This window comes from Lissotriton helveticus, chromosome 1_1, assembly GCF_964261635.1.
Source record: "Lissotriton helveticus chromosome 1_1, aLisHel1.1, whole genome shotgun sequence".
In the NCBI taxonomy this organism is placed as follows: domain Eukaryota; kingdom Metazoa; phylum Chordata; class Amphibia; order Caudata; family Salamandridae; genus Lissotriton; species Lissotriton helveticus.
In genome coordinates, this window is record NC_136057.1 from 539,401,474 (window position 1) to 539,418,298 (window position 16,825).

Here is a 16,825-nt window from a genome sequence, read left to right on the forward strand (position 1 = left end):
CTCTCCACAGTAGTGTGGCAAAAGTCCGGACGAGCAAAAAAAAGTTATATCCTTGTATGATCTTTTGGCCACTGGCTTTGCCTTACTAATTACTTCCTCCTCAGAGAAGCCGAGAAAAGAAAGAAGGAGCTACCTGGAGGGGGGCCCCTCAAGAGCATGGATGTCGGCTCTGATCCTCCGAGGGAAGTCAGCCTGCGGCAGCCTACGCTGTTTGAGTCATTCCCGGCGGCCAGAACAGAGAAGGCGCCTGCGCCTGCGGATCCTACCGGGTCAGCTGGGGTTACAGAGCAGCCGAGCTCACTGACTGTTGTAGGGAAAGCCGTGCGTCCTGAGGCTGAGGCTGTCGTCATTGACCAGAGCGAAGCACAGTCTGGGGCAACAGACGCGATACAGATGAATCTCGGAGAAGAGCAACTGGAGCAACCAGATGCCGAGAATGATGGCAGCAGTTTACGGGGCGAGGTACTAGGTAAAGCATCAGCTCCGGAGCAGCCGACTCAGGGGGAAGAGAGGGAGAATATGGTGGATGCTTCAGATGCCGAGAGCGCTCTCATTAGTAAGACACAGCGCAGAGCAACAGTTGTGGTGCAGCCGGCTGACCCGAATCAGATAAGTCTCGGGTCTGGGGTTGTGGGGGAGGAACCGCAAGAGAATGTTACAGCAGCTGTCTCAGTTGTATCAAAAGCTGTGACTCTTCCAAGTATTAGTACCTGTGCAGAGTGTGCAGCAAACTCAGACGGGCAAGGTACGAGAGGGGGCTGAACATTTGAGTGATGATATTTTGATAGTGGACGAAGCACTGCAAGCACAGCAATCACTGAGCGATAATGAAGCACCGGGGGGCGCACCGCTAAGCACGGAGTCAGCAGACAAACCCAGTAACGCTAAAGGGGGGAGTATGGAGAACACCGGTGAGGGGGCGGCCCATAAAAGACCTGACAATGCTCAAGTGGCGGATGTGGGGGAGGCTAATGGGGGAGATGATAGTAGGAAAAACTATTTGCCTCCATCAGCCGCTGGCTCGCCTAGTGATGACTGCTTTTATACCGGTAATGATGAAGATAAGGAGGATAATGAGGATGAGGACGACGATTCAGACTTAAGTGATGATTTGTCTACTAAGTCAAATGATCTCTCACCATCTACAGAGAGCTGCTCAGAGGAGTCAGAGATGGATACTTCAGAGCTAGAGCTAGAGCTAGAGCATAACACCGCACTGAAACGAAACCCAGTATCCAAGGCGAGTAGAGTCAAAGGAAGATCCCGCAGGAGAGTTAAGAAACTTGGGAGCACAATGCAAATAGGGGTAGCTAAGAAATTGGACTGGGATTATGCAGCTACTTCGCAGTTGTACCAGGAGGGTGCAGTTGGTGGCCGCCGAGAACCAATCGAGGTCCAATCACAAGCACAGGCTCAGACGGGAGGCTATGCAGCTAGTTTCGATCTTCTGTTCTCAACCCTGAAGCAAATACAGGGGGAGGCTCGGCTTGAAAGTCGGAGAGCTAAGCACGCAAACAAGAAAATTCAAGGGTCTCTGCGTAAAATTAATAAAATGTATGCGGAAGTATCTGGCAGACTGGAGGAGGTGGAGGAGAGGACAGGTAAAATGGAGGATGAAGTAGTGAAACTGCAGGAGTATAGACATGAGCAAGAAAAGACTTTTTCAGACGTTCTTTGGAAACTCGAAGATTTTGAGAACAGACAAAGACGCAATAATATAAGGCTACTTAGAATTGAGGAAGGGAAGGAGGGGGGGGGACGTGCGTGCCTTTGTTGTTGATTTGTTGAAAGGAGCTTTCCCAGAGATGGATAAGTGGGACTGGGATAAGGAGGTGCAGAGGGCGCATCGCTTCCCTCTGATTCAGAGAAAGAACAATGTAGGCTCCAAATCAAGGGCTATACTGGTGTATGTGGGAAACTTTTTTGCTTTGCTCAATAAAAAATATATATATAAAAAAAAAGAAATGGCAAATGAAGAACTTTGTACATCTGGCCCAGTATGTGGTTTACGTGGTAAAAGAAGGCTCAGAACTATTGGGTTAGAACAACCAAAGAGAACTAGATTATATTAGTTAAAAGGATTCCAATATAAAGCCAATTTTAAAAATAGGTCTATGTCTTTCATGCACAAGGTCAACTCCGTCTCGTCCTCCTTCTTCCCTACGTAAGACTAGTAGTCGCGGTTAACAAACACCTAATTGATTGGCTTGAGGGATGACTTGCACAGGGAGTTGCATAAGTTGGATGTGATAGAACCAATATAAAGGCCCGAAGCTAGCATGCAAAAGCAACACTTCCATTTGCCTCTGTGTGGATTAGCATGATGTTAACCTAAACATTTGGGTTGATAAAGAACCCCTTCCGAATATTTTAGAAATGTTGCGTACTTAAGAATGTGCTTTCGTGTTCGCCACTTTCGAAATGTCTGTCACTTACCATCAAGAATTAAGATACCTCACCTCCTTTGTTACAGTCGAGGGAGCTATTCCTTTTAAACGGGTGGCATTGGTTTATGTAGTTGAACCTTGCATTTCACCTACTGTTCATGTTATTGCCATGCTGTGTACAGTATACTATGCAAAGTGCTCTGGTAGCCTTGAGCCTTGTATGCACTATATAAATACTCAAAACAGATAGATAAGTAAACTGAAAATTGCAAATGACTCTAAAAGTGGACCAACCTGTAGCATTAACACAATTTTGTCATCAGGAAATGTAAGGTAAAACACTTAATCATACTTACTTATGTATGTTGATGGTGAAAATCCACTTCTTGCTTTTGAATATAAGCACATATGTATTACTTCCAGTAAAGGAGCCACAATTAGAAGGGGTATGATACTGATGACATTCATTGCAGCTATCGGCAAAAGAAATCCATTCAAATTCAAATTGGAATTCATGGTTTGGAGATAATAGCCAGATGGAATCTGCGTTTAAGAAAAGAGACGTTCATTCATTTGATCAAATCACGCATAGTGGATTGTTTATGTTTTTTTCCAAGCTTAAACTGTACATGCATTTGGAAATAGCTATGACGTATGCATGTGTACATAATGCTTGATTGACAAGAAATACATCGGTAATGAACAACATAAGTGTTACAAATGTGTAAATTTTACATAACTTACGCAAAGGTACATTTTTACTAGATTTTCAAAGTGGTTTTCAGAGAAGCGGCAGGCCAAATGCAATGCAGGTTTGCTTGGCAATCCCTAAAAAGCAGTAGTGTTTTGCATATTTTTCCTAGCAGAATATCAGAGATTTAATATCGACCAGCCTACCTATCGACTATCACTGCATTATGAAAGCAAATATTATAGGCAGGGCCACAGGTATTATGCAGCAAAGGAAGACCAAAATATGTGAGTTGAGTAAATTTATTTGGCTAATAAAGGCAAATTTTGCGGTATGATGCGGCAAACTGAATGTTAGTAGTAACTCATTATTTTGACATTTTGAAACGTTAACATTATCTTGGCAAAGGTTTCACCGCACTAGAACGACTTTGATGCCCAACTACAGAAATCAGCAACAGATAGATGACCAGTTAACCTTTGCGACGAGCCTTCGAAAGCGCAGCAAGAAGTGCTTCCACAATTCTAGTAACTTTTGATCCGTTGGAGCTAGACTCAATTTTTTGCTGTTGCTGAAACGGGCAGGTTATACAGCAGATAATAGATTATGTGGCAAATGCGGCAAATCCATAATTATCTTGAAAACACTGCAGCCGCAAAGTTGCATAATTCTAGTGGCCCTAGGTAAGTATAGATTTACTATTTCTAACTCACATATTTGTGCCTTGACAGTATGTGTGTGTTCCTGTGTATATATAAATATTCCAAGCACATGAAGCTCCTTCTGATTACCAGGGCCCCACGGGAATTGGCGTACAAGCCGGTGGAGAGTGCCGGTGTCCAATATTACACAAAGATGAGAAATACCCTGTACCGAGGCATTTCAGAGATCCCCATTTCTCTAACGCTTCGGATATGAGATTCTTCGTTCTGGAACAGGTTGTGAGAAACCCCAGGCATGGCAACAGGGAACTCAGATTGAGACAAAAAGAGTCCAAGTATATTATAGAGTTCCAGACTAAAGACCCGGGGGGCTTAAATCAGGACGAGGAACTTGCAGTACATCTTAGGACATAGAGCCAGGAGATGGTTTATTAAGATTGTAGCAGTTCTCTGTACTTTTTCATCAAATTTTAATTTGTGGTGCTTCAAGATTAGTTGATTGCTGTTCACAGTATGATTCTCATCCTCGTTTCTCTCTACAAGACAGTGCATTTTGTTGTAATAAGAAAGATCTATGTATCAAGTTTTTTAACTATTTTAATCTGCACTTCACTAATTTTACTCTATATATTTTCTTTAACAGACCACGGGGAAAGGGACCATGCACCGTATCCACCTTCACGGACGCCCCTCATCTTTCTCACCGTTGAATCACCGAGCACAATAGTATGGATGAGCATCCACAGCACTCTACTGTTATGCAGGGCTTTAAGTGGGCCGGGTCTCAAGGGGTCTGAGCACCGGCAGTTTTTTGAAGGGGGCCTCGAAACGGGTCTCTATCGGGCTCTGTTTTGTGCCCTGACACAGGCGGTCCGTTTTTTTCCCCCAGATTGCAGTGACAGCAGTTTGCTGTCACTACAGTCCGGAAAAAAAAGTGCCAGGATGCAAAACAAAGCCCGATAAAGACCCGTTTCGAGACAACCTGCACATCGATCTGCGCTGCTCGCTTCTCACTAGTGGGGAAGTTATGGCATGATGTCATGCCAGGTGAAGGGAAATCCTTTAAAGAGTACTTTTCTTTCTGTATTTCCCTTCTTTTTCTGAAACGCAAGAGCAGCAACATTGTGGTAGGGTCACCAGGGCTTTAATTGGAAGCTTTGTCAATATTATATACAAGCCATAGTTGCAGCTTATTTATCTTCTGCAACTAATAACCATTGACAAAGCCAATAGTCCTTACTTGTTGTAGGTATGATGTTACTTGTTGTATCACATGTCTGGATGCCATGTCCGAAACAGCAACAAAAAAAAACAAGTCGGGTGGCACACTATGCTAAGCACATACTTTTAGTGCGAGTGTTTTAAAGCCACGCCCCTAATTACACTGGCCACGCCCCTTTGAGAGCACCCCCAGTTTTTTCATCCCACTTAAAGCCCTGCTGTTATGTATGCACTCTAAACACCACATATGACCATATTTGTGTGATAGAGGAATGTAATAAGGTATGAGTGGGTACAACCAGTTATGACCATAATGTAATATCGTATTTTATATGATAACTGAGCGGTTTTCCTATGAGCAGAGGAAAGGTTAAACAGGACGTAGGATATAGTACTTCTTGCCTCAGTGCTTTTTTACGAGCAGTATGCTCTTGTGTATAGCACAAACAGCATGGATATGTGGGGGCAAGTGTACTGGCATCTGCTGTAATTTGGACAGAACATTTTGTTAGATTATGACATGTGCAGATCTAAAGGTAAAGGGTTGTAACTGGTGGTAGTACTATATGACCCAGAAAACCTGACATACCACGCACATTTGATACTACTTGTTAGAACAAGTTAGTAAAATAGTCAACTCACAATAATGATCGATATATTGATGTATATGATTGATGAATTGGAGAGTTTATGTGGTGCATACACCTTTTGCAATTTTGCAACAACATTTTTTCAAACCAGTGAATGTGAAACAGGACGAACCATATCGTCAGTACATTGAGCTATAATGATTGTTTTACATGTATACTCTCAAATATATTCTTACCACGATATGTTGAAAATAGAGAAATATATCCCATACGGTAATTAAGAAACAAAGCCAGGTGGCTGAAAATATTGTTTATACTTATGTTGAAACACATTGCAAGATGGCGGCCGCTATCTGGTTCTATTTTGTTTGAATTGAGTCCTATGTTTATGTCATTGGCTATTGAGTGCTTGAATGCCTTGTTAATGTGTTACACACATACTCCTGTTGACGTGAACAAGGCTTCAGTGCCGAAACATGTTGTCAGAGGATTAAAACACCCTTGATATAATTCCTGGCGTGGTGTGACGTTATTGAGAGCATACTGTATTCATTATATATATATATATATATATATATATATATATATATATATATATATATATATATATATATATATATATATATATATATATATATATATATATATATATATATATATATTTAAATATATATATATATATATTGATATATATATATTGATATATATATATATATATGTATATATATATATATATATATACATATATATATATATATATATATCTACACACACTCAAGAAACTCCTTCTGGACCACACTGGACCCTAGAAGAGTGGAGCGCACGCCAGCAGAGTGAACCGCAAATTAATGTCCAAAAATCACACAAATCAGCACGCTCTCAGGAAAGAGGAAACTGCAACTCGAATGGTGTCTATGTTGTTTAATCCCCAACGCGTTTCGCCACACAAAATGGCTTGATCACATGGATGTTACCCACACCAATCACCACATTTGTACGCCATGGGTTACTAAACTTAGAAAGTTAACTTGTACTATTGTGTTTGAACAGAAGTAATAACGTAAATACATTGTTCCTCCAAATATACTCATACCTCAAAAATTATCATATGTACTTGAAAGACTTATTGAGTCAAGTAAAACAGTTGATATACACAATAAATACATACTTAATACACAATTGTCAAAGTAACACAAATCCTAGAATCCAATTCTGCAGAATTGCGTGATGCTCTGAAAATGCAAATGCAGTAGACAAAAACTAGCAAACACAACAATGACTGGATACAAGATGTCGACACTGTCATACTTGGACTTCTGTCCAGTGTATGTCGCCCCGCCTTCCTTTGGGATTAGATCCCACGTTAATCTTTTAGGCTTCACTTGTGTCACATTGTGCATAGTCTGTTGTGAATCGTACCCCGGCATTACATGAGTCTCGCATGCTATTTGCACATAACTTTATTGCGCGACCTCAGAGACACTTACGTTGGATGCGTAGTGTCCTCCAGGTTTGTCGGGTCTCCACACTCGTTGATCACATGATCTTCTGGGCGGTTTCATTGCATCTTGTATCCAGGCATTGTTGTGTTTGCTAGTTTCTGTCTACTGCATTCGCATTTTCAGAGCATCACGACAATTGTGCAGAATTGGATTCTAGGATTTGTGTTGCATTGACAATTGGGTATTATGTATGTATTTATTGTGTATATCAACTGTTTTGACTTAACTCACTAAGTCTTTCAAGTACATATGATAATCTTTGAGTTATGAGAATATTTGGAGGAACAATGTATTTACGTTATTACTTCTGTTCAAACACGATAGTACAAGTCTCATTTCTATGTTTAGTAACCCATGCCATACAAATGTGGTGATTGGTGTGTGTAACATTCACGTGATCAAGGTATTTCATGTGGCGAAACGCATTGTGGATTAAACAACATAGACACAATTTGAGTTGCTGTTTCCTCTTTCCTGAGAGTGCGTTGATCTGTGTGATTTTTGGACATTAATTTGCTGGTTCACTCTGCCGGCTTGGGGCGCTACTCTTCAAGGGTCGAGTGTGGGCCAGAATGAGTTTCTTGAGTGTGGATTCATTATTGAGGACCTCGTACCGCGGACCGGCCGAGTTATTACATTCGAATGGCAGAAGGGGTGTGGGTTCGACCGTGAGCACAGTGATAAGGTAAGCGGAACCGAGTTCACTGTCCTTGGGGGGTTGAGGTGGGGAGCCCAGCGGCGGTTGGACACTGTTACTCCTACACCCTGGGGTAGCTTTGTTTTACGGTATACCACGTTTTAACCTTTTTGCGCATTCAAGTGGTTATGAACCTTGTCACAACCAAATAGACGGCCCAGTATTTTCTGGACTGTCGGTACTGTTTGTGATCTTAGAAGACCAGTACTTCTGCGCAGTCGAATTGGATCGTGGCAAAGAGAACCGAGTATATACTAGGGGGATTGAGTTTCAGCACTCTAAGGGATTGTCTTGTTGAAGGGCAAGTATAGAGGAGGATGAGGAACGTACCCGAGCAGCCAAACTATGTTCATGAGAAGGGTAACTCCTATTGGCAAACCCAAAGAGACAAATGGTCAAATACAGCCTTTTGATGAAAATTTGAAACTTCATGAAAAACTGAAAAGAACTGAAATCACCAAGTGGTGGGAGGCAACATCCTTACAGCATTATGTATATCAAAACATGGTGCCTAGGGGCCTTAGAATCTTCACTACACCAACTTATGAAAAGCCTAATCCCCTGATGTTGGAGGAATGGTCAACTAACTTGGCATTGAGTTCAAGGAGGATGCTAGAAATCCTCATTAATTATGCTTGGTTAGATCGAGAGAACATCATCAAAGAAATCAATGAGCTCATGGATGAACTCAAGAAATGTACAGACACTGATAATATGGAAAAAGCTCTCATGACCATCCGAGAGAGATTGGTCAAACATGAAGACGACATCAAAGCACGCAAAGAGAGAAAACGTAATCGTAACTATGGAGACTATGACAGCGGCCGCATTCTAACTTTCAGTCACAAATATGACCATCTCTAAAAAGTGACGACTCGGCAAACATGAACTTGAACGACTCGAGAGCCAGTCCTGGGAGTGAAGTGGCGACCACTAGCCAAAGTTAATCAGATGTTTCTGTGGTTAATGAGATACTGAAAAAATCCTGTAAAAAACTGCTCACTATTTTAGACGAGTACTGGACCCTGAGGAGGGGTCATCAAACAACGAGGGAGACACCGATGCCCAAAACAAGGGGACAGAGAGGACGTGGAAGGGGCCGCTTGAGAGACAACAAAAACAGAAGAGTGAGACTTAGACAACGGTGGAAAAAGAGACAGGGGTCGTGGCGCAATGGGAACCAACAGATGCGCCGGAAGAGCATACTAATGGATGATACTATGGTGAACAGGACTATTATCAACCTATCCAAGAGAAGTATGAATATCACTGAAAAAAGAATCCTATGCCGTGGGTTATCATTTTGCCCTTCCTACCCCTTCAAATATACTGACCTTCGGATTGACCTTTTTAGATATATTCGTAAGCTCAAACTAAAGAAGTGGCATAAATTGAAGGGCAGCGTAGGTATCATGAGTGAAAATGTTAACACTGTATCCAACACTTATGACTTTGACATCATTGACACGGAGATTCTTAGTACTGTGGTAGAATTATTGGGGAATAGTGAGACAGGGGAGGGAGCATTTACTACTCCAAAACAATTACTTTCTGAACTAGACATCATTACTGATGCAGCTGCAGATACAGCTTTTAGACCCAAATCCACCTTCACTGCCATACTACCACATGACAGTATAGATACTTTCCACGAATGTGTGAATACAAATTTGAATGAACACAGATACAAAAAACATAAGTTCGAACACAATGGTGAATTGAACTTAACCTTCACACAGAGACAGGCCCTCAGATCCCTCATGGAGGATGACAAGATTGTTATCCATCCAGCGGATAAAGGAGGAAATATCGTGATTCTTGATCGGGAACAATATTTAGAGGAAGCTATCAGAAAATTGGCTGATGGCTTCTTCTATGAACCGGTCAATTCCGAGAGATCCAACCAGAGTATTTCTACCGTTTGGGAACTCTTACTAGAGTGGAAGTATAAAGGTATCCTTACCTGGGAGGAGTATTGTTATCTTAAATGTGATTACCTGGTTCTCCCTGTGTTATACCTCTTGCCCAAGGTACATAAGGATGCCACTAGACCACCAGGCAGACCCATAGTTTCATCTCATGGGAGGGCATCAGAACATGTGTCCAAGTATATTGATCATTTCCTTAGGGAGTCTGTTACCAATTTGGATAGTTATGTGTGAGATACAAAGGATTTTCTAAACAAAATAGAGAAACTGGAATGGGATACGGACTCTGTTTTCATCACTCTTGATGTACAGAACCTGTACACCATCATTGACCACCAACAGGGGCTGGAGGCATGCAGACAATATCTTGCAACCAGACACATCAGGTTCCATGAACATACACGCATGTTACTTGACATGGTGGAATATTGTTTGAATAACAACATATTCTTGTTTAGCGGCACACTGTTTCGTCAGGTAAATGGCTCAGCCATGGGATCATGCTTTTCTCCCAGTTTCGCAATTTTGTTTATGGGAAGCTGGGAGGAGAACATACGGTCTGATCCAACATTCCATCAGGGCTTCAAGAACGTGTCGATGTGGCTTCGCTACATCGACGATTTGTTCATTGTATGAAAGGGTCCACTGATGAAGCTGACAACTTCATCAGGAAACTGAACAATAATGATCACAATATTGTACTCAGCGGGACCATGAGCATGACTGAAATTGAGTACCTTGACGTCAAGTTAGAGATTAAGGACAATAGTGTCCATACATCCCTACATCGCAAAGCAACCGCTGGTAACAGCATTCTGCATGCCCTCAGCAGTCATCCAGACAATCTCAAATGGAGTATTCCGTACGGGGAACTCCTGAGGGCAAAACAGAATTGTAACACCAACCAATCACACTCACTGGAAAGTAAGGTGATTTTGGAGAGGTTCAGGGAAAGGGGCTACCCGAACTGGGTGCGCAAAACTGCTTTTAACAGAGCGGAAAAGAGGTCACAGACCATTGCTGACAAACCCATTGACACTGAGAACAACACCGATACCACTAGGCTTATACTCACATACAGTTCTGATGCCCAGGCCATCAAGAAAATCATCGCTAAACATTGGGGGGTACTTAGGTCTGATAATGTGATTGGGAACAGTATCCCTGAGAGACCCAGTATCACTACCCGGCGCAATTGAAACATCAGGGATATGCTTGTACACAGCGATATTACGCCATACCCCCCAGCCAATATGCAGGGCCTTAACGGTTTTTACCCTTGTGGCCACTGCAAAGCCTGTGCACAAAGTAAGAGCTGTAAACAGGTTTGCCATAATGGAATTACCAAAAATATTACCCAGTTTCTCACATGTAGCTCCACATTCGTGGTCTATGCCATTATATGCACGTGCAACAAGTGGTACATTGGGAACACCACGTGCATGGCAAAGAAGCGAATTTTGGAGCATACCTGGGCCATTACCAAGTTTGACCCCAAATACCCCGCAGCACGCCATTTTAGGGAGAATCATTTCTCCAACACCAAGGATCTCAGTTACATCATCCTTGAACAAGTTGCCAAAAATCCCAGGGGTGGTAACAGGGTCCTTACATTGAGACAGAGAGAGTCCAGGATGATCATAGACTTCCAAACCAAGGCACCGGGGGGGGGGGTCTTAATCAAGAGGAGGAATTATCAGTCCATCTCAAAGAATAGTGTCTGTTATGTGCTTATGTTCCTCACGATTCTCCATTCCTTGTGTAATTTGTTTACAGTTCTGTGCCCTTGTTTTTCATGAATATGCAATTTGCACTAATGTACTTCATGACAGGTTATATTTAGCCTGTTTTTTAATACATGTTTTTCTATTTTCTGTTCTTTTTCCAGGAGGAAAGAGAGAGGCCCAAGTCACCAACACTCACTTGTCACGGGCGTCCTTCCCTTTCTTTTCTTCTTCACGAGCACCAGGACGTTCCTGCACTCACCATAACCACTTAATCATCACGGGTAACAACGTGTGTTTTGGACTTTTGTGTGTGCTGATATGCATCACAGTATACTGTTCCCCTGGACTTATTTCTGTCATCATGCCTCACTCACTGTGACTCTTAGATTATCTCCGGCCTAACACGGTCATGTCAGTCACTTGTCGACACTGTCGTACTTGGACTTCTGTCCAGTGTATGTCGCCCCGCCTTCCTTATGGAATTAGATCCCACGTCAATCTTTTAGGCTTCACTTGTGTCACATTGTGCATAGTCTGTTGTGAATCGTACCCCGGCATTACATGAGTCTCGCATGCTATTTGCACATAACTTTATTGCATGACCTCAGAGACACTTACACTGGATGCGAAGTGTCCTCCAGGTTTGTCGGGTCTCCGCACCCGTTGATCACGTGATCATCTTGGTGGTTTCATTACATCTTCTATCCGGGCATTGTTGTGTTTGCTAGTTTCTGTCTACTGCAATCGCATTTTCAGAGCATCGCCACAATTGTGCAGAATTGGATTTTGGGATTTGTGTTGCTTTGACAATTGGGTATTATGTATGTATTTATTGTGTATATCAACTGTTTTTACTTGACTCAACAAGTCTTTCAAGAACATATGATAATCTTTGAGTTATGAAAATATTTGGAGGAACAATGTATTTACGTTATTACTTCTGTTCAAACACGATAGTACAAGTCTCATTTCTATGTTTAGTAACCCATGCCGCACAAATGTGGTGATTGGTGTGTGTAACATTCATGTGATCAAGCCATTTCGTGTCGCGAAATGCGTTGTGGATGAAACAACATAGACGCCATTCGAGTTGCTGTTTCCTCTTTCCTGAGAGCGTGCTGATCTGTGTGATTTCTGATCATATCTATACATATATACATATATATATATATATATATATATATTACCTACTGGCGATAGCCAGTAGGTATATATAGTTAGGATTTTTTTCCTATGGGATTTTTGAAAATTCTATGTCAAATAACTTTGGCGTTTGAGGACAGAATCGGCTGAAATTTTCAGGAAAATGGAACATTTTGTTTCTGAGCAGCCCCTGAAAATTTGGGGGGGTTTCTTCAAGGGGGGGCCGAGAAAAAAGGGGGGTCCCAAAGCGTGTTTTTCCCATGCAATATTCCATAGGGCGGTTGGCCTCACTTTTAGCCCGAACGGCTGAATGGATTTACACCAAACTTGGCAAAATTGTAGGGACTGGTAGCCCGATGTGCCTTTGCTATGTCTCAAGATATAGGCTCCAGTGGTTTTTACGAAAATTAACTTTGAAAAATATATATTGGGCTACATTGGGCTATATATATGTTGGAGCCCAAATGTAGCCCAATGTAGCCCAATGTAGCCCAATGTAGCCCAAAGATGGCCACCAGAGACAAAAAAAACAAATGTAGCCCAAATATCAGCCAGATGTAGCCCAACTATAGCCCAATGACAGAATGTCCCAGAGTGTTCTAAAGAACAACTAGAGTGCTAAACAGTCCTACTTATTACAAAGGTATGGCACACCTGAAGCCATCTTGATTGGAATAAAGTGGTAACTCTTAAAACATTTAATTTAAAAAGGAACAAAATGAGGGGGTTCATTTTGCCATAGAAAGTATGATTAGCGAATATATGACGAAATCCCGCATACCATCAGTCCGCAAAAAAAATCCTGCATGTACTATTAGGCCGCAAATTAAAATAACGAAAAGTTTTAGAACAAATATGCCTTTAGCATACACTAAACAACTAAACTACCCTAAACCCTAAAACACTACCCCCAGCATGACCCTACACTACACAAACAGTACAACACTACCCTAAACCCTAAAACACTACCCCAGCATGACCCTACACTACACAAACACTACAACACTACCCTAAACCCTAAAACACTACCCCCAGCATGACCCTACACTACGCAAACACTACAACACTACCCAAAACCCTAAAACACTACACCCCAGCATGACCCTACACTACGCAAACACTACAACACTACCCTAAACCCTAAAACACTACCCCCAGCATGACCCTACACTACACAAACACTACAACACAACCCTAAACCCTAAAACACTACCCCCAGTATGACCCTACACTACACAAACGCTACAACACTACCCTAAACCCTAAAACACTACCCCCAGCATGACCCTACACTACACAAACACTACAACACAACCCTAAACCCTAAAACACTACACCCCAGCATGACCCTACACTACGCAAACACTACAACACTACCCTAAACCCTAAAACACTACCCCCAGCATGACCCTACACTACGCAAACACTACAACACTACGCAAAACCCTAAAACACTACACCCCAGCATGACCCTACACTACGCAAACACTACAACACTACCCTGAACCCTAAAACACTACCCCCAGCATGACCCTACACTACACAAACACTACAACACTACCCTAAACCCTAAAACACTACCCCCAGCATGACCCTACACTACGCAAACACTACAACACTACCCTAAACCCTAAAACACTACCCCCAGCATGACCCTACACTACGCAAACACTACAACACTACCCAAAACACTACACCCCAGCATGACCCTACACTACGCAAACACTACAACACTACCCTAAACCCTAAAACACTACCCCCAGCATGACCCTACACTGCGCAAACATTACAACACTACCCTAAACCCTAAAACACTACCCCCAGCATGACCCTACACTACGCAAACACTACAACACTACCCAAAACTCTAAAACACTACACCCCAGCATGACCCTACACTACGCAAACACTACAACACTACCCTAAACCCTAAAACACTACCCCCAGCATGACCCTACACTACGCAAACACTACAACACTACCCTAAACCCTAAAACACTACCCCCAGCATGACCCTACACTACGCAAACACTACAACACTACCCTAAACCCTAAAACACTACCCCCAGCATGACCCTACACTACGCAAACACTACAACACTACCCAAAACCCTAAAACACTACACCCCAGCATGACCCTACACTACGCAAACACTACAACACTACCCTAAACCCTAAAACACTACACCCCAGCATGACCCTACACTACGCAAACACTACAACACTACCCTAAACCCTAAAACACTACCCCCAGCATGACCCTACACTACACAAACACTACAACACAACCCTAAACCCTAAAACACTACCCCCAGCATGACCCTACACTACACAAACACTACAACACTACCCTAAACCCTAAAACACTACCCCCAGCATGACCCTACACTACGCAAACACTACAACACAACCCTAAACCCTAAAACACTACACCCCAGCATGACCCTACACTACGCAAACACTACAACACTACCCTAAACCCTAAAACACTACCCCCAGCATGACCCTACACTACGCAAACACTACAACACTACCCTAAACCCTAAAACACTACCCCCAGCATGACCCTACACTACGCAAACACTACAACACTACCCTAAACCCTAAAACACTACTCCCAGCATGACCCTACACTACGCAAACACTACAACACTACCCTAAACCCTAAAACACTACCCCCAGCATGACCCTACACTACGCAAACACTACAACACTACCCTAAACCCTAAAACACTACCCCCAGCATGACCCTACACTACGCAAACACTACAACACTACCCAAAACACTACACCCCAGCATGACCCTACACTACGCAAAGACTACAACACTACCCTAAACCCTAAAACACTACCCCTAGCATGACCCTACACTACGCAAACATTACAACACTACCCTAAACCCTAAAACACTACCCCCAGCATGACCCTACACTACGCAAACACTACAACACTACCCAAAACCCTAAAACACTACACCCCAGCATGACCCTACACTACGCAAACACTACAACACTACCCTAAACCCTAAAACACTACCCCCAGCATGACCCTACACTACGCAAACACTACAACACTACCCTAAACCCTAAAACACTACCCCCAGCATGACCCTACACTACGCAAACACTACAACACTACCCTAAACCCTAAAACACTACCCCCAGCATGACCCTACACTACGCAAACACTACAACACTACCCAAAACCCTAAAACACTACACCCCAGCATGACCCTACACTACGCAAACACTACAACACTACCCTAAACCCTAAAACACTACCCCCAGCATGATCCTACACTACGCAAACACTACAACACTACCCTAAACCCTAAAACACTACCCCCAGCATGACCCTACACTACGCAAACACTACAACACTACCCTAAACCCTAAAACACAACCCCCAGCATGACCCTACACTACGCAAACACTACAACACTACCCTAAACCCTAAAACACTACCCCCAGCATGACCCCACACTACGCAAACACTACAACACTACCCTAAACCCTAAAACACTACACCCAGCATGACCCTACACTACGCAAACACTACAACACTACCCTAAACCCTAAAACACTACACCCCAGCATGACCCTACACTACGCAAACACTACAACACTACCCTAAACCCTAAAACACTACCCCCAGCATGACCCTACACTACGCAAACACTACAACACTACCCTAAACCCTAAAACACTACCCCCAGCATGACCCTACACTACGCAAACACTACAACACTACCCAAAACCCTAAAACACTACCCCCAGCATGACCCTACACTACGCAAACACTACAACACTACCCTACACCCTAAAACACTACCCCCAGCATGACCCTACACTACGCAAACACTACAACACTACCCTAAACCCTAAAACACTAGCCCCAGCATGACCCTACACTACGCAAACACTACAACACTACCCAAAACCCTAAAACACTACCCCCAGCATGACCCTACACTACGCAAACACTACAACACTACCCAAAACCCTAAAACACTACACCCCAGCATGACCCTAAAATACGCAAACACTACAACACTACCCAAAACCCTAAAACACTACACCCCAGCATGACCCTACACTACGCAAACACTACAACACTACCCAAACCCCTAAAACACTACCCCCAGCATGACCCTACACTACGCAAACACTACAACACTACCCAAAACCCTAAAACACTACCCCCAGCATGACCCTACACTACGCAAACACTACAACACTACCCTAAACCCTAAAATACTACACCCCAGCATGACCCTA

The 16,825-nt window shown here is 43.0% G+C and overlaps 1 protein-coding gene across 1 annotated transcript in view; it reads right to left on the minus strand.

The window, feature by feature from the left end:
* The window catches only part of SLC15A5 (solute carrier family 15 member 5), a 460,983-nt gene that overhangs the window by 124,994 nt on the left and 319,164 nt on the right, over window positions 1-16,825 (minus strand). The window contains exon 5 of the mRNA XM_078647681.1: window positions 2,744-2,930. Within this exon, the coding sequence (XP_078503807.1) occupies window positions 2,744-2,930 (187 nt within the window). The remainder of the gene's footprint in view (window positions 1-2,743; window positions 2,931-16,825) is intronic.